Source organism: Vidua chalybeata, chromosome 9, assembly GCF_026979565.1.
Source record: "Vidua chalybeata isolate OUT-0048 chromosome 9, bVidCha1 merged haplotype, whole genome shotgun sequence".
NCBI classification, from domain to species: domain Eukaryota; kingdom Metazoa; phylum Chordata; class Aves; order Passeriformes; family Viduidae; genus Vidua; species Vidua chalybeata.
In genome coordinates this window covers 23838219-23861938 of record NC_071538.1, presented here as the reverse complement: position 1 = coordinate 23861938, position 23720 = coordinate 23838219, and the positions used below count along the sequence as shown (strand labels likewise).

The following is a 23720-nucleotide window of genomic DNA, read 5'->3' as shown; positions in this document are numbered from 1 at the left end:
AGGAAGAATTTCAACCCTGGGGAAGAATATGCATATAATTCCAAGAATTCACTAGAGGGATGAATTCTGAGTTTAAAACAGCAAAATCTTTAAAAATGAGTACCTCTAGGCTATCTGACCAAAGAAGAAATAAAAAACAGAAATAAACTTTCTGGTTTTGTATGTCCAGCACTTTTATACCCTTTCGGTCTTCTGTGTTCTATGTCTCTTACCACAAATTACTCCTCCCTGCTATTCCTAAATGTCATTAGTGTTCACTTGTCAATTTCTTATTAGTTGTCTTATTTCTTTGACCAATGTTGGGAGTACTTTAGAAAGTTTCATTTAGATGAGAGATGTGCACTTACTCTTCAGCAGTCTTTGCTTAAGAAGAAAATTATTACTGCCAGAGTAATGCCAATGTAGTTGTAGACAGGGGCATAAAATATGAATCCACCGAGTCTGTCTTTCCTTTTGCAACCTCACCAAAAGTAAAAGAGGACTTGCTCAGTGATTCTAAATTAAAAAACTGTAAAACTTGTGAATACCACAGTCAAAGGAAAAGGCTTCAGTGAACTATACCAAGGCCACAGGAGATAACAGGGTTTCAGTCTCTTGGGCAATTATAGCTTCTAACAGAAAACAATGGCTATTAGTGAGGCACAATGTGCAAAACTGCTCATCACACCTGGGAGAAAGATAGCTTGAGTCAGCTGAGTCTCAGCACTTAAAATCTTGTGTCATCTCAAATTACACCTCACTTAGTACATAGCTAAAATTAAACTCTTCTGTAGTTCTAAAGGCACTAATTGGCAGCAATGGAAATTCTAGGAATTACAAAATAATAATGAAAAAAACCCCACCACAGAAAAAAGTCCTGAACCAACAATAATTTGCCCTGAACGTAATTAGAAAAGTATCAGATTAAAACTGTAACTAGCCACAGCTACTCCTTAAGAAGAATGCTCTTTTAGTAATACTATTCCTGATTATTCCTCTCATTACTCACTGAACTCCTTAGAAAACATGACCTAGCCTGAGAAAATGGTGGTTTGCCTTCCTCACAAAAGCAGGTGCAGACACCAAAAACAATGTAAAATCTCTTTGACAGAAGGAACACTGAAATATATTAATGAACTCACAGCCATTCTCACACTAGCCTGAGGTCTCCTATTGGCAAGAAAGATCTGGATTCATTCTAATTAAACTCAGAACAGGGAGGTGGTCAGTCAGAATCAAGTGCAAAACCCCAGAAGTGTTGCAACAAGCATGGAGCTCCAGCCATGTAGTCCTAACTGACACTGTTCTGGTAACACTGGAGCTAGAATTTGCTAGCCTACATAAATATTTGGTTCCTTTGACACATCATTTATGTTTGAAGCAGTATATTGATGTGATGTCTGTTTCTTTAGAGAGAACTAGAGGTGAAACTCCAGCCTGTGTTTTGTAAATTCTTAGAAAGTCATCACTGCCAAAAGCCGTATTTAGGAAATAGGCACATGACTCACTTCTAGTCCTTGTTTCATTAATTCAAATACACTGTGAAGGAAGAAGTCCCTCAACAGCACAGTTTGAATTTTTTTCACACTGCTAAGGCATTGTTCTTTTCAAAAGCAGTATTAGCTGATAGCCACTGGTAGAAAGGTTTATTTCTGGACAATCTTTCCAACTTTCACTTAGTCATTGCCACAGTTTTATGCAAAAGCTAAGAGAAATGCCTAAAAATTACATTCATTTTATAAATGAGCCTTACTGTCTGGAACTCTTGAACCCCTCATCACAACAGCTGAGCCAGAGCTCAGGTACACAGCTGTTTTTAGACACCTAGAGTGGCATTCCCAGGTATGGAGCCGCTCAGACTGCAGCCCATGCTTGAAACTAGAAAATAACTTTGCTCTGGAGATGTTGTATATTTCTCAGAACACCACACTGTGCAGGTATTAGTGAGCAGCATTTCATACAATATCTTGTTTTTCATAGAAATTATTCCAGAGGCAAATCTAGACAAATTTTTGTGGACAAATTTACCAGAAAAAACTAGACAATAATTCTGAGGAGTTGTTATCTAAAAGGTAAATTTGTCTGGATTTTAGCCAAGCTGTATAGAAGCTCTACACTTTGAGGAAAAACAATGCAGGCTAGAACATGTGATTGCTGTAAGCCACTTCTTGATAAAAAGCTAAGGAGCTTTGTTTCACAATATGACTAAAGCAGAACAGCACTGGGAAAACTGCCTCAGGAAGTCCACGCACAATATAAATCATAATCAGATTTTCCATACCTTTCTAGACACAGGAACTCCTAAAATATCAAACCAGTGCGACTACAAGTTGAATACTAAGCCAATAGATTCTGCAGTCATATTTCTCAAAACAGATCTGTGAGCTAACATTTATCCATATTCATTCTCTCCGTAGAGATACCTATTTTATAAGAAAATATGAGGAACAGTATAGTCTCTTAATGGGATTTCCTGAACAAACCCAAAATGAAATCTAAACTAATTTTCACAAAAAGCTATAAAAAACTCACCCCAATTTCCAGTAAGTAGTAATAAAGATGTCTTTTTGGGTCTTGGAGCTTGCTGCTAACCTCTTGGCCCTGCATATAGTTTCTTTGTACCTGACTTGGCTGGAAAGATTTCTGCTTTGGTATATCTACAGGCTAGTAACTAATATGCATAGAATTCTCTGAGTCAATGCCATAGTTATGCTGTGATAGGCATAAAACTTTTCTGGTGATCCTCAGATATTGTGTATTACAATGAAATTATATTTTCGATGGAGATTTGCAGTATATTGTATAACATAAATGCTGTTATTATAATGCCATTAGCATTTTTTAATCCAGTTTTTTCTTCTTCATATATTGTATCTCTCAAACAAAGTAATTTAAAAATTATTTCATACCCAATACTGATTTTGCACACTAAAAGGTAGCACTTTTGCCCTATATTTTTCAAGGAGTATCTCCTCATTTGAATTAAACAGCCTGATGCTGTTTAATATGTAAAGGGTCCGTGGTATAAATAGGAGTCTTTGCATGGACTTCAATGGACTGAGGAACAGCATTTGAGATGGAAATCTAAAATCTCTTTGAGGGTTGTACAAAAGTGTTACCCTCAAAAATATCTTTTGTCTGTTGCCAATGTTAAGGATTTCAAATCAGTCATCATTATTAGCAGACATCATTATCTTGATTAGATTCTTACTGTAACCTTCTCTGAATTAAAATTACATGGTGTGACTCACTGATCCCCAGGAAAGCAAAAAAAAAGCTCAAACCTTGATTCACACAATAAAACTTGGATCCCAGGAAACATGTCTCCCATCATGCATTCCGTTCAGAATTTCAACATCATCTTCTGCTATTGTAAAATCAAACACCTGTGGGAATGCATATATAGTTAACATCATGAACACAGAGAGAATCAACAAGATCAGATATATTCTAGTATTTAACTGACCAAGATTCACTTAAATGTGAGGCCCAATTTTTATATATTTTTTCTTCAGAAAATTCTTATATTTTGTCATAGAAAAATACTCCATCAAGCTGACAGGCTCCATTGGGTCTTTTGCTCCTTTAGTGACTCATTTTTATATGCAGACCATGTTAAGATCGTTTTGTAGCGCTCTGGCCTCAGACAAGGATCCAAGACAAGGGTAGTATCAAAGCTGTTTTTGACAGCACTCTCTATTGTTACTGCCAGAGGTAGGTATAGGAATATCCTGACAGCAATCTCTTTGGAAGAATGAGCTCAGTATTTCTCTTACATCCCAATGTTCAGTTTAGAGTGTTACAGTTCTCTTTCTCAGAACTTTAGACAAAGAGAATTTTTAGAAGGTATCAGGACATTCACAAAGCTAACAAGCCATAGGCTGTGTCTATCTTTCCTATGACTCTGACAAAATTCTCACAAACCAGCTAAATACAGAAAAAGTGCTACAGTGCCTCAGTACTAACTCAAACTTGAAAGCAATTACCTGTATTCAAACACAGGTTCTTACAGCCACTGCCTTCTCCTGTGGCCATACCTGCTATGTGAATGATGGTGTCAATGCTTTCTTAGCAGGTGTCCTATAGAGACATTATCATCAGGAAGTTGCTTCTGTTCTCTTTGTCAGAGCTCCTCTGTGCTCAATAAAAAGATTGTGTGGAGCCTGAACTGTAGCCAAATGAGCTCCTCCCATCCTGCATTATCCAGCAACACTGTTTTCTGGAATGATCCTTGTAGTCAAATCTCAGTGCTCTTTCAAGCCTTTTAAGCTTAAACCAAGGACCAGTCCCAGAACTAGAAACCCTAAGTATTATATACTGAGGGTTTAATGAGGACCAACGTGACCAGAAGTGGTAGAGACTCAGGCCAACACAGAAACATGAGAGAAAGAAACAGAAGGGAGGTGTGATAAACAACACTCAATGACTGTGCCAGTTCTTTTCTCTCTCCATCTAAGTGCTTTAAGTTTGGATTGTAACACATTCCCTGAGCTGTGTGAAATGAATTGGTGGTGCCATAGAGTAAACTCTGTAAAAAATGAAATTAATCTAGACTTCAAATATTATTGGAGAAAATAAAAGTACAAGGAAGGCTTTTCAAACTGGTTTTGTTCTCTGATCTGGTTCCCAATACAGTACCACAAGCAGCTGTGCTTGTACCACAGAAGGCAGAATGTCAGAATTAACAGTCAAGGCAGGAGCTGTACAAACAGGCATGGCCATCAGCAGAAATTCTCATTACATGTATACTGATTCACACCTCCACACACAGAGAGAAGGATAAAAATAGCAAATGGAAGATTCCTGTCTTCTTGCAAAGTTTCTTCTAGATTTGCAACAGCAGTTCATACCCTTTTGATATTTTTGGAAATAAGTTGTGATTTTACCTACCCTAAAGAAAGAACACTTGCAGATTGGAGAAATAGAGACAAAAAAGCAAGTAATGAATGAAAACTATTTGGTATGAAAAGAAAATTCAAAAAAGGTGCAGGGGAGGAGTCACACTGTCAATTCTCATTAATTTCCACTTTTCTTTGTCCAGCTTCATGCTGGGACCTTTTTCTGCACATTGAGTAGAAGGAGAAGATAGGGGAAGAGTCAGGACAGGCAGGACTGTGATTTCCTTGGAAGGTCTTTATGTTGGAGCTATCCCCAAGTGAGTTTTAAAGCTTTCATAAACTGTTATGCATAGCATCCAAACTCCTTCCATTTGACCTTTGTGGCTATCACAAAAAAGAAGGTAACCATAACCAGTTTAGGATGTTCTATAACCAGACAGGTAATAACTAGAATTATTAATTTAAAAAATCAACTATAAAAGATCTTCTATAGGTTTTTCTTTATTCACAGTAATTATCTCTCCAGGTATTTTCTGATATTTGTGAGTTATAGCTTTTTTCCTACATTGTGGTCATTTCACGGTACCATCATTTGCCAATTTTGACTGAGTTACCCCAGTATAAAACTGGGAAGGAAAATGGGAAGGCAACCCAAAATATTCAAAACTCTTAATGGATGTTAGCCAGGCTTGAATGCATAACAAAATCTTACCTTGCAGTTTTCTTCTATCCGTTCTGCCTTTGTTGACTTTGGAATAGTGACAATCCCATTCTGAAAAGAATTATGCTTCTCATCAATAAAATTTGCAGATTTTACAAAAATTATGTATCTTCAAGCCATTACAATAAATTCCTCACATCTTCTGAGGTTCTAATTTAATTTTCTGGGGGACACTGACATTTTTCCATGCCATTTGCAACTGCAGTTATATACACTGTTTTGATTTCCAACACACTACATGGTTTATATCAACTTAATACATTATTTCACTGCTTAGTACTTTATATTCAGTGACAGAAATGGAATGATGAGGGATACTGCTTGTAACATTTACTTTGGAAACATTTCTTAGTGGTGGCTCTTATTCTCTACAACTAGATTATTTACAATAATTAATATTTGAAATACCGGCATGATTTGTGTACTACATTCTAAATTTCCAGTACAGCCACCAGTTCACACCATATCAACATACTGAAAGCAGAAATACCTTCTGTATAAATTCTGGTTTGATGCACAAACCCTAAACTATTTGCATTTTTTTCCTGAGAAAGGAGACACATTTTTATTACCACCCTCCATTACCTGTATGCTCCAGCGTATGCAAATCTGTGCTGGAGTTCTGCCGTACTTCTTTGCCAGCTGAATAACAGTAGGATGAGTGAGTGCTTCACCTTTGGCTAAAGGACAGTAGCCTTCAAAAACAATATCTCTGCTCCTACAATAATCAACCAACTCCTGAGGTCTTTGGAAAGGGTGGTATTCAACCTTAGATAAATAGAAATAAACTTTTAGTAAAAACCCTGAAAATAAATTTTGTAGAAGTCATCAATGAAAATTAAAATAATTTCTCTCCTGTTTTAAAAATAGAACATGAGTGAAGTCATTGCTTCTGGGAAGTAGATGAAAGGTATTAGTTTTAGAAGATACATGAAGGGTATTAATCACATGTTTTACCAGTAACTGGCACAAAAAGTTAACTGTATTTTATGTTTTCCTCAGAAACAAGGTGCAGTTGTCTGCCTGACCCGCAGCTGGACTTTCACTATTGCTCTATTTTTAAGAAATATATACAAATGCACAGTGGAAGTCAGCATCAGGTCATTTTTTACTGGTACTTTGAGACTACTTTCTCTTCCCCAAATCTATGTCCTTTCCTGCTTCTTTACTAATGATTCTTCCTAATGATCTTTGAATTGCCCAGTCAAGGGGAGGGTGCTGAGCAGGGGCTGGGTTTGCAAGCGACCAACCAGAACAATTTGTTTAGGGTGAGGACCTGACCTTGGAAGCAAAGCCTGTTGGGATGGATTGCACATGGCAAATCCTGCATTCTGTGTGTGGCGTCACCATCAGCTTGTGCAGTGAAGCAATCGTGCTGTGGAATTGATGTGTGAAGGGAGACCCTTTGTAGGAAGGAAAATCACAATTGCCAAGAACCAGTTATAAGAGGAAAAGTAACAAGCTACAAAGACATTGTTGTTGGGAGCAAAAGGAAAAAGAAGTTATTGGATAGTAATAATCTCAGAGGAGAAACATATTCTGGCATGTAGCTAAAACAAGAAAAGAAACTCTGTGACATTCCTTAATAAGTTATTTAAGTAAGTATTTCACAGTCTATTCACTGTAAGAAGCATAAATTACTCTGCATTTAGATGAAAGTGGGTAGTGTTTTCTTTAACAAAATACAAAATCATGTGATGTATTTTTGTGACTTGTCATCGGTATTGTTCCAGGGATTGAACTCTTACGCATTTTGAAGAAAAATACTCTTCTGAGCAATCACCTCAATACGTGGAATCTGGAAAATTTCTTCTGCCACAAAGAGGACAAATGAACATTTCCTGTTTCTCATCTTTAGTACATGTTGTCTTTTCAGACAACAATAGTCAGAAACAATAGGCTGGCAGTCATTCAACATGAGCTAAGAAAAAACTGTGCCCCTGGAAGGCTGGGCTGAGTCAGCCTAAAGCTGCTATGATCTAAATTACTAGGTGGACTCGGGAACAAGGTTCAAGCAGCAGACATCCATGTCTTCAACCTTTGATGTTTCTTGACCTTTGAGTACCCTTTGTATTTCATGTTTGTATGTGTAAGAGCAGTGCTTAAGTCATGCAGTTATTCACTTGTTTGCACCTGAGCTGGATACAAAATATTCTCATTGTATCTACGCAAAGCTACGTGGGGAAAAGTGAAAGAGCAAGCCAGGTGTATTACTGGATTAATAAAAGAATAATAAGCAATTTTAGCAGTTCTTTACAGTCAGTATAGCAAATAATGTAGCTCAGAAAATATGAAATAAAAAATGATGTATTTAGGACCAAATGCTGAAATATTGGCAGTGCCTCTATGTGATTTATTCAGCATTTATTGCTAATTAAACTGCAAGTAGAATTTACCTGCTGGTCTAGTAAGACTCCAGGCAGCACAGTTTCGGGTTACACCAGAAATGTTCAAATCACGAGCCGTATGCTGAGGTATCACCCGCCTGCCTCACAAGCAGAATACCTAGCAACAACTACTTCCCACCTGAAAAGATCATACTTTGTGCCTTTCACTGAATCCAGAGACTCCCAATTTTAGTGAATTGAATTTTTGACACTTTGACACATGCAGTTTTGTGTTGGCAGAAGCAAGTATTTTTCTTCTTAAATATAGTACTAAAATAATCAAATGCATCAAATAAAATAAGCACTTTTGATTTTTTTTTTTAATTAAAACATTCTGGAAGGTTCTAGCAGCATCTGAATGCAAGGCACTAGGATCCTGAGCTACGAGAGGCACAAGGTGAGTGGTCAACATATGCTTCCCCTCAAAATAACAATTCTTGCTTCCTGTCTTGCCCCACCCTTGCTATTTTTGTCACCAGACTTTTTTCAGGCAAGGGCTGTCTGTCACGTGATGGCAGAGGAAGATCTTGATCTTTTCTGGCACTCTACCCTGATTGACTGGCATGTAAAAACTGGCATCTGTTTAATAGAACAGTTTGCAGTTCACACCACAGAACTTCACAGCTGCTACATGCCCAGCCACAGGGGACCTCCAACTAAAGCACTGTTTTTTTACAAGTCATAGCAAATGGGGAAAAGCTGAGCCTAATAACAACCCTGACACATGGCTCTAGAAAGTCATACCTCAGATGATGATGGCCTTACTCTTTCCACCCTGCTGTGGTCCTTTTCATGTGAAAAAGTTTCTGCACATCTGCAATTCAGTAATTTTCTCAATGGGAATGCTGTCTTACAATTTTTTCTCTTTATGAAACTGAAATACAAGCCTATGAGTCTATGCATTTTCTATATAGAAGAACAGTTACGTGAGTTTATGTACAAAGAGGTTGTTTTCTGATGTCTCGCATGCATTTCTTCCTTGTACAAATTTCCACAACAGAGATCAATATTAATGGCAGTATCAACAATGTAAGCAAATGTCTCAGAGGTCATTACACAGTAATTCACACTTCTCCAGGACTGGAAAAATATTGATGAACATTCCTACCTGGAATTCATAAAGGAACAGCTTCTATTTGGGTTCAGTGCATCACTTTAGTAAATGAAACATATATATTTATTAAGTACTTATGAAATATATTTTTTCCTGTAATGAGTGATAGGGCAATGAGCCTTCAGAGAGACTTCAAAGATTTCTTTGAGCATAAATCCAAACTTCCTACTGCCGAGTCAATTACAAAACTCTGGCCCACAAACTTGGAACTTGTAGGATGTAAGTTTCACTCTACATGATGCTAGAATAAAGTACCATCATTTTACAGTTTTTACCAGTACTTTTAATAGTATTTTGAAATTTTAAAAGGTGCTTGCTTATTAATAAATAACTCAGCAATACAATATTCTTGAGAAGACAAGTCTTGCCTGTTTCTTTAGAAGACATGATGCTACTGGATTTTTCCCAGGAACTGAGAAGAAAGACAGTACTTAAAACCTGGTTTGTAAAACAGAAGTATTGCTTATTTCTCCTGCCTTCCTACTTTCTCCCCTTCACAGAAAAAAAAAAAAAAAAAAAAAAGCTTTCAATTTTAACATCGTAAGGGGACTGTTGTAATTGTAAGAACACCCTGAACTCTAAAAGGGAAGTATTTTTCCTCCACTTGTTTCTTCAATATTTAGACTTTGTATCCAATGACTATTTGCATATGTTTTATATTTAGTAAGTCCATTGAAACAGTACACTATTTTATGCATAAATATAGTGAAAAAACTGTATTATAAATTGTGGACAGTGAAATAAGAACTCAGCATAGCATTCCCAATTTGAATTTAGAAATTCATTATTTATTTCATGGTACTTAAGTAATTTTACCATCAGGCTCAGTAACTCTCCAACACTAAGCAAGAAACAGAATACATATATTTTTGAGGATAAGCTGAAGCATGGTTTATAAAATTCCTTTAACTCTAAAAAAGTATAAATTAATGCTATAACAAAACTGTTTTAGGTTGAGCACCTGGCAATGGTATGGGTAATTAATTGTTGGTTTTTGCTTTCAATTCAGAACTGTTGTGTAGCATCTCAAAGAAATTACTAGCAGGGGCCCTCTCCTACCCCTCAGTATCACCACCACCTCAACTTTTTGTTTCCTCTTTTTAGCCTCAGAAAAAGAGTTTTGTCAAATAGCATCAAGAAACAGCTTGTCTCCATGATCACCACTGAAAAAGCAAGACTGGCAACATTTTGAGACTGTGGGTAAGAGGAAATTTCAAAACAAAATCATTATTTTCTCCTTGCAGTGATTTAGTAGAAAACTGAAAAGCTACTATTATATAATGGGCAGTAACAATTCATGCCAAACTCTAGTAAGTCTTTGTAGATGTGCATTTCTTGAACCATGGTAAATTCACCAATTATTAAACAGTCAGCAACCTGTCCACCTTAACATATATTTCAATGGTTTATTTTGAATAACTGGTTTGAAATATTTTATATGGTTTTATGTTTATTTAACATTAATTAATTGCCCTTTAGTAACCTTCAGTATAGTGGACAGCCAAAATCAGAGTTGTTTAGTTCTGACCGTCACACTCTGAGCAACACTTTTATGGCTGTTAATGACATTAAACCACAAACAGCTGCCAGAAATCCTGACCACCTGTACAAAGGGGAAAAACACCTGCCTGCACTCCATCCATTCCAGTTCCCACATCCATGTCAGCACACATACACTCTCTGGCAGGAGGTGGAAGGAACGGGAGCATGAACTTCCAGCACAGCTGTAGGCAGAAACCTGCAACAAGGGAACATTTGTCGAGTGTCCTGGCAGCCTGCCGGTACGTAGGTGGCCATCCTAGATCTGCCTAGGGCAGCAAAAAAAATTCTGCCAGGGCTGTCACAGCACCTGCCTAAACCAGGAGCTCACTGAATTTATGTGAACTAGGAAATGAGGGGGGAGCAAGGGAAGGCACCCTTACATGGGTATGTAATTAACTGATGCTTTCAGTGTTGCTTACAGGAAGTACAAAAGTATTCAAACACAGGCTTTCCAAAAACTGGCTCACTCTGAAGATGCTAAATGTTCTGTGATTCTTGAATTTTACTTCTAAACTGTTTTATCATCAAAAACCTGTCACAGGGACCATTTGTTTGTGTCTGTGTACCCAGACACAAACAAGTAGCCTGGGAGAAACTAGGTGGAGGAAATATGAGGAAGGGCTTCCCTACCCTTCAGGTCATCTTCCTGAATGGTTTCCAATATGCAAATAGAAATACGCAAATGAAAAAAGAAATTGCATGACTAAGGCAATAGTTTGGGTGTAGCCTTTCATGCACAGGAGTGGGGAGGAGGTTGCTAACCAAAAAAACCAAAGTAAAAACTCAAACCCAGATACCTTAAATACATGTATCCACTGACCTGATTAACATGTGGAGTAATCACACAGTCCTCCTTTAGTTGCTCAAGATGGCTGATAAGAAAATTGCTTACGCCAATTGATTTACACAAACCTAAAGAAAAACAGAACAAGAAAAAGTTTTAGGACAATCTACTTGGGTAGATGATTTGAAAAATATCACCTTCAAGAGACAAAATTATTTTTTACATCATTTCTGTAGAGCAAAATACCGCAAAGGAACACAGAAAAACGGCACTGAAATCTAGTTTGACAGTGTTATCTGAAAACGTGGTTCTGTCACAGTCACATTAGGAAATCATTTTATAATCTAAACACACTCGAAACTCCCCTGTGTATAAGAACTCCAGGCTAAATTCTGGGAAAGGCTAATGTAGTATAAGCAAAGAACAATTGGACTCCACCAGAATGAAAAGAAGGAAATGGTGTTCCAAGCAGCTTGCCAAAACTAAAGGAAGGTGGAACATTTGCTGAAGACTATTAAGGTGTGAGCAATACAACCCAAGGACACGCAGCCCAAATGAACCATGTCACACTGCCTATCTTCTATTAGATCATTACAAGATGTTACGTAAAACTCAGTGTAAAATCTTCAAATTAATAACCAGTGCCTAGCAAGAACCATGAAGGTTAATGCAGATGGATTTCTCAGCTCCTGTTGACAAGCAAGTGAAGTCAAATGGGACCTAGGTGATAGGAAGGCTATTTTTTGAACAAACCTCAAGTGCGCATGTATGTGTACAAATTAAGAGCTCACAGGCCAGAAATCAGATGTCTTCCTTCAAACCTCAGATATGACAAAAGCCAACTCCCAGTCCTGGCCTGCCACCGCCCCTCAGCCCTGACCCATCTGGGATGTTTGGTCCTTCTGCTTTGCTAAGCACAGCTGGCAAGGAAGGCAGCTGGGGCTAGGCTAGGAGGGGTCTCCTTAGGCTGTGAACTCTGTGGACCACGGCTCAGGCTAATTTCTTCAGTATCTGAATTTTGTTTGCATTGACTTAAGCTGCATTTCAGTTTCTAATGCTACAGATGGAAAGTCTGTCTCTGTGTGTGAACACAGAAGTCTGATCACTGTTGTTAATCCAGTATTTATTTGAGCAGACTAATTCTATAAAATGCATAGACATGTGTGCATCTATATACAAAAAAAGAAATTACATTTTTCTAGTCCTCTGTGAAATTCTGTAAGTGAAGTTACAGCTTACTGCTAATTTGCATAAACAGATTTAGAGTCCTAAAAAAAAAATAAAATCAGCTTTCACACATTTTAGCAGCATGAGCTAAAGCATAAACTGTAGCAAAAAAACCTGCACACATACTGTCACTTTTTGATGTGCTTCTTTCGTGGAATCCCAAAAGAAGAAATAATATACCAACAACTAAAATTCCAGATGTCTTTCCCTTACAGAAATTATCATTGTTCAAGATGTATAACATAATTTGGTTAAAACCAGCACTATAGTGATTTACATAATTTGTATGTAATCTGCCAGAAGGAGCAAAAGCTGAGCTTTTGACAAACAACCATGGAGTGTCAACACTAATAAATCATTATGCCACAGCAGTCAGAAAAACACAGATTTAACACAATGGTGAACCAAAATATTATACACTATTGTTGAAAGGTAAGGAGTTACAAAAAACATGCCATTATTGCCCTTGAAGAATAAAGCTTTCATTTCAGATTGAAATAAAACAAAATTCAGTCACAGACATGAAATAGTACATTTCCACAAAAAGCTTCCATTTTTTCCCCCCTACTGTATACTCTAATATGCTTTGCTTCTAGCATATTTCTCACAAGAGACTTTGAAGTCTCTTACATCGTGTTAGATTTCCCATCATGAAACTTCAGGTCATTTATGTTTTGCATTAAAGTCATCTGAGTCATTCCTACTAAAATCAGCATTATATCGTTCATGTGTTCAGAGTGATGTCCCACAGAGAAAGCTTAATTCAAAACTGCCAAGAAAGTAAACATCCTCCCAGAAAACAGAGAAATAATTAGAATTTCAATGTTTTTATAAAACCAGTATTTTCTTAAGGGAAATTTTTTTGAGGGAATACACTTAAAAGATTTCACTTTCATTAAATACACATACATTTTTGGGTGGTTAGAACCCTTCATTTCAACTGTGTTGCTTTGGTGTTAGTTACAGTTTACTATATGACAGTTAAAGTGTTTTGACTTTTGCATTAAATTATAATATAAAATACAAAAAGGAATTAAGCAATTGCTCAGTCTAACAGTATTAAAATCTTATTTCAATGCATAATGGAAACATAAATTCAAAACACTGGAAAATAGAGTTTAAATTTGAACAATCAGTCAATGGATTCTACTCTAAAGAATTGCTTCCATTTGCCTGATGGAAGATTAACACAGTTGCTCTGCATTGTCTAAATCTCAGAAAGACTGCCTTTAAGAAGAGGATTATACAGAATTATTTCCACATTTACATCTTCTGGATTAATTCATAAGAATGAAGATTTAAGAAAAGATGGGTAAGAAACAGAAGGTCTGGTTAGCTTCTGGGCCTTATCTGACAGATTAACACTTGTGACTGTGTCTATCAAACAAGATCCATGAAATTATATCAACAGTAGAAATAAACAAAATATTGAGAAACTTGTGAAAAATGGTCCTGACTCATTGCCTTGAAACAACCTGGGAGATGCAGGAGACAGGTTTCCTTATATTAAGTCTCTCATGAAGAACCAACAGAGGTAAGTTCCCCAGAGCTCCTGCCATGGGTCTCAAAAACACCAGAATGCTCTTAAAAATGGGGGCAGACCTTTTTTTTTTTTTTTTTTTCCCAATTTAATGCCTATTTAGAATGCTTAAAAATCTCATTTCAGGCAATTCAGCCACAATACATGTTGTTACAGCTGTTGTGATTGCAGGTGGTTTTGAACTCCATACTTCTTTTAAACTTAACCATTTTAACTAGTCCTGAAGTTCAGGTTTCCTGAGATAAAAGTTTGCAATATATTAGCTATAATCCCTCTACAAAGTACTCTTAAAATATACATTTTTACTGTCTTATTTACCAACTTACAGAGCTTTGATTCAGGGAGAGAAAGCACCCTCCTTATCTGCTTGAAGAAATCATTGGTCTGGCCCCTACGAAACCGATTTTGAGAAAGTGCCAGGTGCAATAAACAGAGAGTTTACAATTCCCCGTTAGCTCCCAAAGGCTCCTGTTATATCTTCTGAGGCTTTGTTCTATTCCTTGCGACTCTGACTTCACAGACTCAAAGAAAAACGTAGGAACACTAGTTCCTTTATGCATGCTAAAAACTGACTGACCACAATGCTGGAACAGAAAATTTCATCCAGCTTTGAAAGCCTATCATGAAACTCTGCAAGACACATCAGAAAACATATGGGCAAAATAACAGTTGATTATATTGGGGAAAAAAGTAAGGATCTTTTTTATTCTCCACAAAAAAATCTTGGCCCCCACCACACTGGTAATTTCACCATGCTGTATTTCTCCCAGCTGCTGTGAAGCACTATATCATGCTAATGGACTGGTTTGCAATATAGTTGAGTATTAAGCTTAAAGTATTTTGTATTGCAACTTAGAGAATGATTGGGTATTTTTATCTTTACTCCACATAATACCAAATTTCGATAGGCACAGTTAGTCTTGCAACAGAAAAGCATAAATAGGCTGTCTTGGCACCACAACACTGTTTTAGTACAATAGTGAGCCTTATCTTTCTCCAGCACTACTACGGACTTTTATCAAACTTCTAAATGCCCTCTGGAATATTAAATGCACAAAGTTCATATCAAAAAGATTTTGTAAATTACAAAACTGGATACCAGGTTTGTGGAGCCCATTTTCCTCCCCCTCCCTGCTGCTCTACATGAGTCAGAGCAAGGGAGAATTCCCACGTCGAGTGAACAGTGCCCATTCTGTTATATCTTCTATTCAGGCCACAGAATAAAAACACGAATGGATCTTCTTTTCACAAGAGGTCAACTGCAGTCACTGTATCTTTATTAACAAAGGTTGCACAGGTTGGAAAGGTCCACATTCTCTCTGATATGCACACTGGGTGTAAATTGCACTACTCATAGAAACCCTACAAGATTTAATTCCAGCATAATTTGCTATATCAAAGCTGTAGGCTTAGTGTGCCCCACATGCAGACTGAAAGGCAAAGCCTTGATAAATAAAGCAGACTACTTTTAGATAGAATCAATGAGTAGTTAACTTCTAAATCTGTGAAATAACACATCTTCCCACAGCATGGGCTAAAACACACAGACATCAGAAGGCTATGTGCCCTTCCCTGAGACACACAGGGAGACTGGCAAAACTGCAAATACACAAATCATAGTTTCTCCTCCAAAGGATTTCTTTTTAACTATTCACTGCCACAGTATAGGTGCTTGTCTGCAATTCTGTGACCACCACTCCTGCTACATGTCACCTGTGAACCATGATAAACTATGAGGACAACAGGAGAGCAGGCACGAGTAGAAGTCCAATTGTTAACTTCCTGACTGAAAACTCATTGCAAGCAGTTTCCACAAGTGTTAAATGGCTAACTAAACAGCATGATGCAGCATAGTACTGGCTTAACGCACATTGTCTCTGACCCTGGCTGCTCATTGTAACTACTTCAATGCAACGTTAGTTACATTGACATATTTTTATCCTTACAGTTGACATTACAGACCAGACCAGATTAAAAAAACCCAATCTGTAGCGCTCAGGCTGCAGCCACAGGGTGGAGGTTTCCCAACTAAGCACAGTTCCTGGTGGCCAGAGGGCACTACGAGAGGGGCTGCCCCCAGATCTCTTCCAAGACCTCTTGAAGGGTGGCGGTGCTTACAGGGAGTTGCAGCCCCCTGCAGCAAGCCGTGGCGTGGGAGGCACCACTACTGAGCAATACAAAGAACCAAGACGAAGAAATGAAGAGGGGCCACTTGTATGAGTTCCAAAGCAGTTTATTACCAAAGAGGAGTCAGGAACAAGTAGGCAACTTCTGAGGGTTTGCAGCATCTTTTAAAGATAGGAGGGTATGAGGGGTGGAAACAACCCTTGTCCAATGTGGAAGTATTAGGGGAGGAGAGCACAGCTGGGGTTGTCCAGTGAAAGCAACTCAGGGTTTAAGAGTCCAATGATACACTAAGGAAGTGGCTACAGACAGGGAACATTCTGGAACAAAAGAGGTGTGTTCAACTTGACAGACAGAGGTAGGAGGCAGTGCAATGGGGCTTGACAAGGACTTATAAGGAGGCAAGGGAGGCACCGGGGAGCCTGACATGGGGATTGACAGGCACTCGGCGGGAAAATATTGAAGTGAACAACTCAGGGCTAAACCATTAGGGGGACAAAACAGGGGACATGGACCAAACCATTATAAACTGCTTAACAAAAGAACAATTATAAAATAGCAAACCACCACCCCAATCCACTACATGGAAGAAAATCAATCCCTCCATACCTTATTCAATAATGCCACCACACACTGTGATGTGAAAATGTGATCAAAATTATCAACAACTCAGCTATATGTCTAGAGGATAATAGAATATGTACCCCTGAAAGTAGCACTTTGGAGGTATTACAGACAGCACATAGGTAAGAGTCTAAATAGTTTGTTCCCCCTCTAACTATGATGGTGTGGTTTCCTGAACTGGATTACCCATTAAGTCCTTGACATTAAGAAAGAAAAATAAGCAAAACATGAGCACAGATCTTAATGCAAGTTTAGATTCATTCTCAGTTTTCCATCTGCACCAAAAGAACTTTTTCAATGGTAATTTCTTATTTTTAAATAAGATACTAAAATTATGACAGTTTCTTTATGATCTTTAACATAAGCATGTGCAACATTGTTTTTCCGCGTCTTTATTGCTATCTTATCTGATGAAGAGGGTGTGGTGCAAAACCAAAATCCTCCCCGACCTGCAACAACCTCCCCATGAAAGCACATCTCTCAACTGTGCTTCTCATAACAATAACCCACAAGACATCTGCATCTCTGCAGACAGAATATTATCAACGTGAAAAAGAACTGTTTCTGGCCAAAGAAGATACTTGCTTTTGCCTATTAAAACGTCAGTGCAACTTATGAACACACATTCACATATGGCTTCTACCAACATAAACACACTTGAGGCAAATGTTTTCTGAAGCTGTAACACAACAGTTTGAATTGTCAGGTGTTCATCACATAGACTTAATGCAGAATATGTCACCTAGCAAAAGATGTGTTAGAAATCTGGCCATCTGCACAAAAATTTCATTTGGCTCACTGAACCTTTTTCCCTCCTACTTTGAAGAAAAGAGAGAAAATGGAGGAAGAAAATATGATGACTGAACTGGTCTGCACACAGCACCTTAAGAATATTAAGGTTGACTAGGTATCTTCTCTCACTTGGAATTAAAAAAAAAAAAAAAAAAAAAACAACTTTTTTTCCAAGAACAAGTTACATGGCTTTAATTACTGGGCTAAACAATTTCTGTTACTTTATGAGACTCTCCTCAAATCACACACATAATCATAACAAAAACATACATCAAGACACATCAAGGAATTTCTGATCCAAGTAAGAATGTTTCATGTCAGCATAAGCTGCACTGCTAAACATTAAAAAGATAAGCAAACCATTTGAGTAAAATGGCAGTGAGTTCTAGTGGGATCTGAACCCACAACAACCACCACAGTACTACTCTTGCCAACTTCAGGCAAAAGCCCTGGCTGGAAGCCCTCGTTCTTCCCAGCATTTTTAGACAGAGGGACGAGTAATGATGCACATATGTGTATGAAAAGCTTGCTGAGATGATGGGCTAGCCACAATGCCAAAATCAAGGTCATCAGAGACACTGCTTATGGAAAGGGTCACTTTGCTAGGAACTGCCCAATTACCAGTGAGCACATGCAGTGACTATTCCCCATGTCAGTTTTCCATCCTGCTTTCATCTGCCAGCCGACAAATGCCTATACAGGAATGTTGCAGCTGTCAAGGGAATATATGACTCAATGTATGTATCTTGGAATGGATTCTGTAGGCAGCCTGGCTTCTGTTCTGAGGTACTGGAGAAGATAATTCCACAAAAGGACAATTTTGAGACCACAAAAATTTAAACCATAGCCTTGATATTACAAGTATTCTAGTTAATTTCAGCTGTTACAACAGAAATAACCAGTTATTATGCACAAATGTCTCACTGGCCAAGTTTTAGAATTTTTTTACTCCCTTTTCCCTCAGCAGTGTTTATCCCTTAACTATTTAAAGGGAAACACAAATGCAGGCTATTGAACAAAGACACAGGTCTAGAATTCTCTGCCTCTCAGCACTGCAGCACAGATAGAGTCTTCTCTGACTGTGACCTGAGTCATCTGGCTCCTGTGAAACAGCTCCAATCAAACTGCAGCAGATTAACAAGGCAGAGAAGATGGCAATAATAGTAATAAAAGAATTTAACAGCTTTCAAATAAACTACTATGTTTTCCTGAGCTAGTAGAAGTCAGTTTAGCAACAAGATCTTTTCTGCCATGAATAGAGAGCTATCAATTTGGTCTATCAGAAGTCACACAGGATTTTTTAATGGCAGTTTTTAGTGTAGGTAAATATTATCCTAAATTCCATTCCAAATCCTTTATTTTATACTTTCAGGTCCTAAAAAAATCTAAAACCAGTAAAGAAAATAATTCTCCTTTGCCATTCATTTATTCTTAACTCTCAACATTAAGAAGTTGCAGTGGCTTATCAGTAGAAGCTCCACACAAGGTTGTTCATTAAAAAATCTTCTGATCATTGGGGCTGAATACCAAGACCAGGTGCAGAATTCTGATCCCCAAGCTACAGAGCTACTGTAAGAGTTGGCAAAATTCCCTCTGGAAGCAAGGTCAGGCCTAAATGCATGCAAATCCCAGGTGTGAAGACACAGAAGACACAGACTGTAAGACAAAACAGAAATCTCTGAACATAATTCTTTCTTAAATCAGCACATGAAGGTCTCATGAATAAAGCAGTGCTGTAATTCATCACTATGAGAAGGAAACATTCTAATACTTTTGGTATGATTTGGGGAAATGTACATAAAATTTGTCTGTTCGGTTCATGGTATGGAATGATACAACTGCTATAGTTTTGGATACCACCATAAATGTCTATCTACCTTTGCTGACCAGAACTCTATCACATTTTTCCCTGGAAAGATATTAATGAAAACCAGCAAATGCAATGACTTGGCTCTGTCTATATAATAGGAATAGTACAAAAACTAACTAAAAGTATAATCTTGCCTTTGTAGCAAAGATAATATAGGGGGTATAAATATACAAATTTCAGGTTAAAGAGGGAAAGATGCTAGTAGAATATTTAATGGACTCTAAAAAACTACTGAAGGATTTAACCAGGAGAAAAGATGAGTATATTTAGCCAAAGACTCTCTAGCTCAAGGGCAAACCAGAAAGACACAGGACCATGTTCCTGATGCAATTCAGAGGGATTAAAACACCTGAAGAAGGTATAACTTCCAGGGTGTGTTATTTTAACAAAGATAATTAAAGTAGTATGTCATACTGTTACAGTAAGACAACAATGGCTTTAGAATCCCTAGGAGTATTTTTGGGCATGCTCTCATATCTGTCATGGTACCCCTCAGGATTCTGGGAAATTGTTTTTAACCTGAAGTGTGATCTTGAGATAGCTGCTCAGTTGCCTGAGGCAGTTGAACAGTGGATTCAAGCACAGGGAAGAGTGCTAAAACATGAAACCTTCTTTCAAGTGTTCCTGAGACTCCAGCCTTGGGGCCGTAACCACATTCCCTTCAATTCTCAAAGCATGTTGGATCCAAGCAGTGCAGCCCAAAACTTCCGTATGGTGAGCAATCAACTGGAGAGGGTAACCAGATCCCCAACAAACTACTCAGATTCTCATTTTTAATCTTCATAATTCCAGTTCATATCATATCAGGACAAAAGAATCTTTCACAAAATGCTAACCTCAAATCCCTTTTGATGAAATACAAAAACAGTGATAATCCAGAAAGGGGATTATTCAGTGATAGCAAAGGATCTCTCTCATCACTTGAAACTACTACTTTCTATTTATGATAATATTCTGATGTTACAGCTCAACTCCAAACCTGCATTAGCAGTACATACAAGAAGCATTACTAAGCAGCTAGGGATTAAGAAACAGTAAATATAAGGATGCTCACACATCTCAGTGAAAGCACATCTACCAATTCCACACCGAGTTCATTGGCACCTGCAGCCTTCAAATAGCCATAAACCTGCAACAATAAATCCTCTAAGCCAGAGTTACTTGGGAATTTATGAACATCAGTTCTGCTTCCTAAAATATTTACTTTAATAATGCTGAAAAATATTCAGATTTTTTGAAATTTGTTGCACAAAATTTATATTATCTGGGGACATGATCTTATAAATTTGTGCACACTGACGTAGACTGGGCACAGACCCAGAAGCTCTGTCTCTCCTCAGGTAGCTGGGTGGGAAGACACTTGAGGCCAGGCCAGAGCCCTGCAAGTTGTGTTACAGCAGCCCTGTGTCCCAGCAGCTCTGTGTGGGCTCTCAGATGAACCTGAATGAATCTTTGTAGACATAACTTTTAAAAAATTCTCTCAGAGCTATGAATATAGATGGAGTTGGTATTTCGCACATGTCAACTTTTGACCAATGTAACCTATCTAAAAGTTAATATAATATTTTTTTTTTAATCTCCATTACAGACTTTTACAGTCTGCAGTACTAATAGTTTATTTACTCTCCTTCTAGTGTAATTGATAATAATAATAAATAATTCATAATTTACATTACTTTAAAATAATGTTTCCTTTCCCAGGTAGGTGGAATTTTGCAGAGTAAATACTAACCTGGATTTAAATTGAAGAATGAGATTTATAAATACCTGCATTCAAACTATCTGTGAATACAAAGAAGTGATTAAAGAAATTCTTGGTAACTTCAGCCAGATCAGAGACTTAGGTCAATACTGACAACTTTTAACCATCTTGGATGACTCTTGTAGACAGTTCCACAACACCAATTTGCTTTCTACAGAGGACAGTGGATATTGCCTTTCCACTTTCAGATGCTCTTCAGGATGGACACAGCTAGCTACTAAACCCACTACCAAGTTAATAATTTCAATATTACCTTTGTGAATTGACTGCAGAAGCAAATTATTTGTTTAAAATATCAATCTTTGAATGTGAAATATTTAGTTTATAATTTTTTCCAGAATAAACATTTCCAAAAAAACAAACAAACAACCCCCCCCCCAAAACCAAAACAAACAAACAAAAAAAAAACCACCAACCCCGTCCCCCAGAATTCCAAACACAAACCAAGGACTACCTGAACTAACGTCAAGTTCAGAGAAGACAAAGAACTCCCTTGTTCATAGAACTTCTAATTTCTTCCCCTAATCAATGAAGATTTTATTCTTTTCCTCCAGTAAGGATTTTGACCAAGTCCTACATTCAATTCAAACCATGTTGCTCACATAACACATAGCAAGTCACAAAGATATGCAGCAAGTGTTTAATCTTCAGTGGAAAATCTAGTGGTTAACCATGCAAACAAATTATTTAACTTTTTGCTCAGGAATCATTGCATTTCCAACTCCAGAGTGGTTAACATCTGCGTGTCATTTCAGGAACACATAGTTATGGTCAGGACATCCAGAGTCTGTATCCCCTAAAGCAAAGTGGAAGTTAAGGTTCTAAGGCACTTGACTCAACCAGACCATTACATTTTCCTTCCCCTGTAAATGATCTGAGGTAATTTCGACAACCAGAGCTGGAAAATTTATCCTCAGCTAAATGATTCATGAGTATACAGAATGTTTAAATTCAGCAAAAGACTGAAAGTAGCAAAATGGAAATTGAAAAAAATCATTGAAGAAATGCAACCACTGGAAAAAAAAAGCCTAGCATGAGATGTCTTTAAAGAGGTATCATGCATAGGGACAAAGACCAAAAGCAATTTTCCCCTCTATTTGTGAGAACAGCAATAGTATTTCCAGTGACTTTTATTAAAAAGACAACTGAATTGCTCATAGTCTTTTCAATTAGGAAGATACAGACAAAGAAAGATCCTGTAAGACAGAAAAGATCACAAAGATGCATGCAAAAGCAGAATAAATCCCATAGGACAGGAATAATAATAGAATATGGAAAATACAACCTGTTTGCAGCAAATTAGGATGGCATATCTAGGCACAAATGGCATGCAGTAACTTAAAAACTCATCAGAAAATGCTTCACAGTGGAAAAGATGAAATGCATTGTGGAATAATCCATCTTTGGATGTAAGTGTTATTCATGCTTTTAAATACTAGGGCAGTGGAGCATTTCTTTAAAAATTGAATATTGTAATGTCTTACATGGCAGAAAACACTTCTAGCAACTTCCCTTATGCTCAATATAAAAAGAACAGAAGATATATCAAAGATAATTTACTTCTGTGTTTGCAGAGGCACAGCAAATTAAAGGAAGGTTTGAAGTGCAAGAGGCTCTGGAAAAGCTGGTAGTGACACACAGCCTGTAACTGCCTTTGTACAACTCCTCTGCTACAGTCACTATTTCAGTAGCTCTGGGTCAGTGATAGATTACTTTATCCAAGAAGTCTTCTCCCCTCTTGTGGAACTTCTCTGAAGCTGTAAACAGGGTGGTCCACATGGCCCAAGAAATGCATGACAGGATCTTCTCTCACATAATTTCTAATAATTCTGCATACTTCAGGAGCAAAATCCTCCTCTTAAATCTACAGGCTACTTTTCCTATAGCTATGATCATAAACTGAACTTTGCTGTGCACTGAAAATCAAAGTGAATTATCCCAACCTGCGAGAGTAGGTTTGTTTGAAAATTCTTCACAAAAGTTAGTACCAAGGAATCTGCAGTTGAGTATTTCTTCCTCATCTAGACATTTTATTTTGTTAAATTTCAAAATAAAAATGCAGTTATAAAATACCACAACAGATGATAAATTGGAAAATGGCATCATACAGTTATTAAAAAAAAAACTAAAGGAGACAAAACTTGGCATGATTTATACTTAAAAAGGAGGTTACTACAAAGACATTCTGTAGAGTTCAGTGGTGTTCTGTGGTGGCATAGAGATTTCAATGAATCAGTAGATTTCCTCAAAAAAGGATGCACACCATTATTAATCTCATGGACAGAATCTGACAACATATTATTTACAAGCAGGACCAAATTGCTAATGCTACAAATTTCAAAGGTATTTTCAAAACTTACACATCCACATTCCACTGAAATATGAGCGTGTAGTTCAAATTAAGTTTTTGAACATC

At 37.4% G+C, this 23720-nt stretch overlaps 1 protein-coding gene across 1 annotated transcript in view; it reads right to left on the bottom strand.

Moving 5' to 3' along the window:
- Positions 1–23720, bottom strand: part of LOC128792120 (uncharacterized oxidoreductase YtbE-like) — a 32961-nt gene that overhangs the window by 2582 nt on the left and 6659 nt on the right. The window contains exons 3-6 of the mRNA XM_053950268.1: positions 11402–11493; positions 6124–6306; positions 5530–5589; positions 3264–3365 (exon numbers count right to left, since the gene is read on the bottom strand). Of these exons, the coding sequence (XP_053806243.1) occupies positions 3270–3365; positions 5530–5589; positions 6124–6306; positions 11402–11493 (431 nt within the window). The 3' untranslated portion in view covers positions 3264–3269. The remainder of the gene's footprint in view (positions 1–3263; positions 3366–5529; positions 5590–6123; positions 6307–11401; positions 11494–23720) is intronic.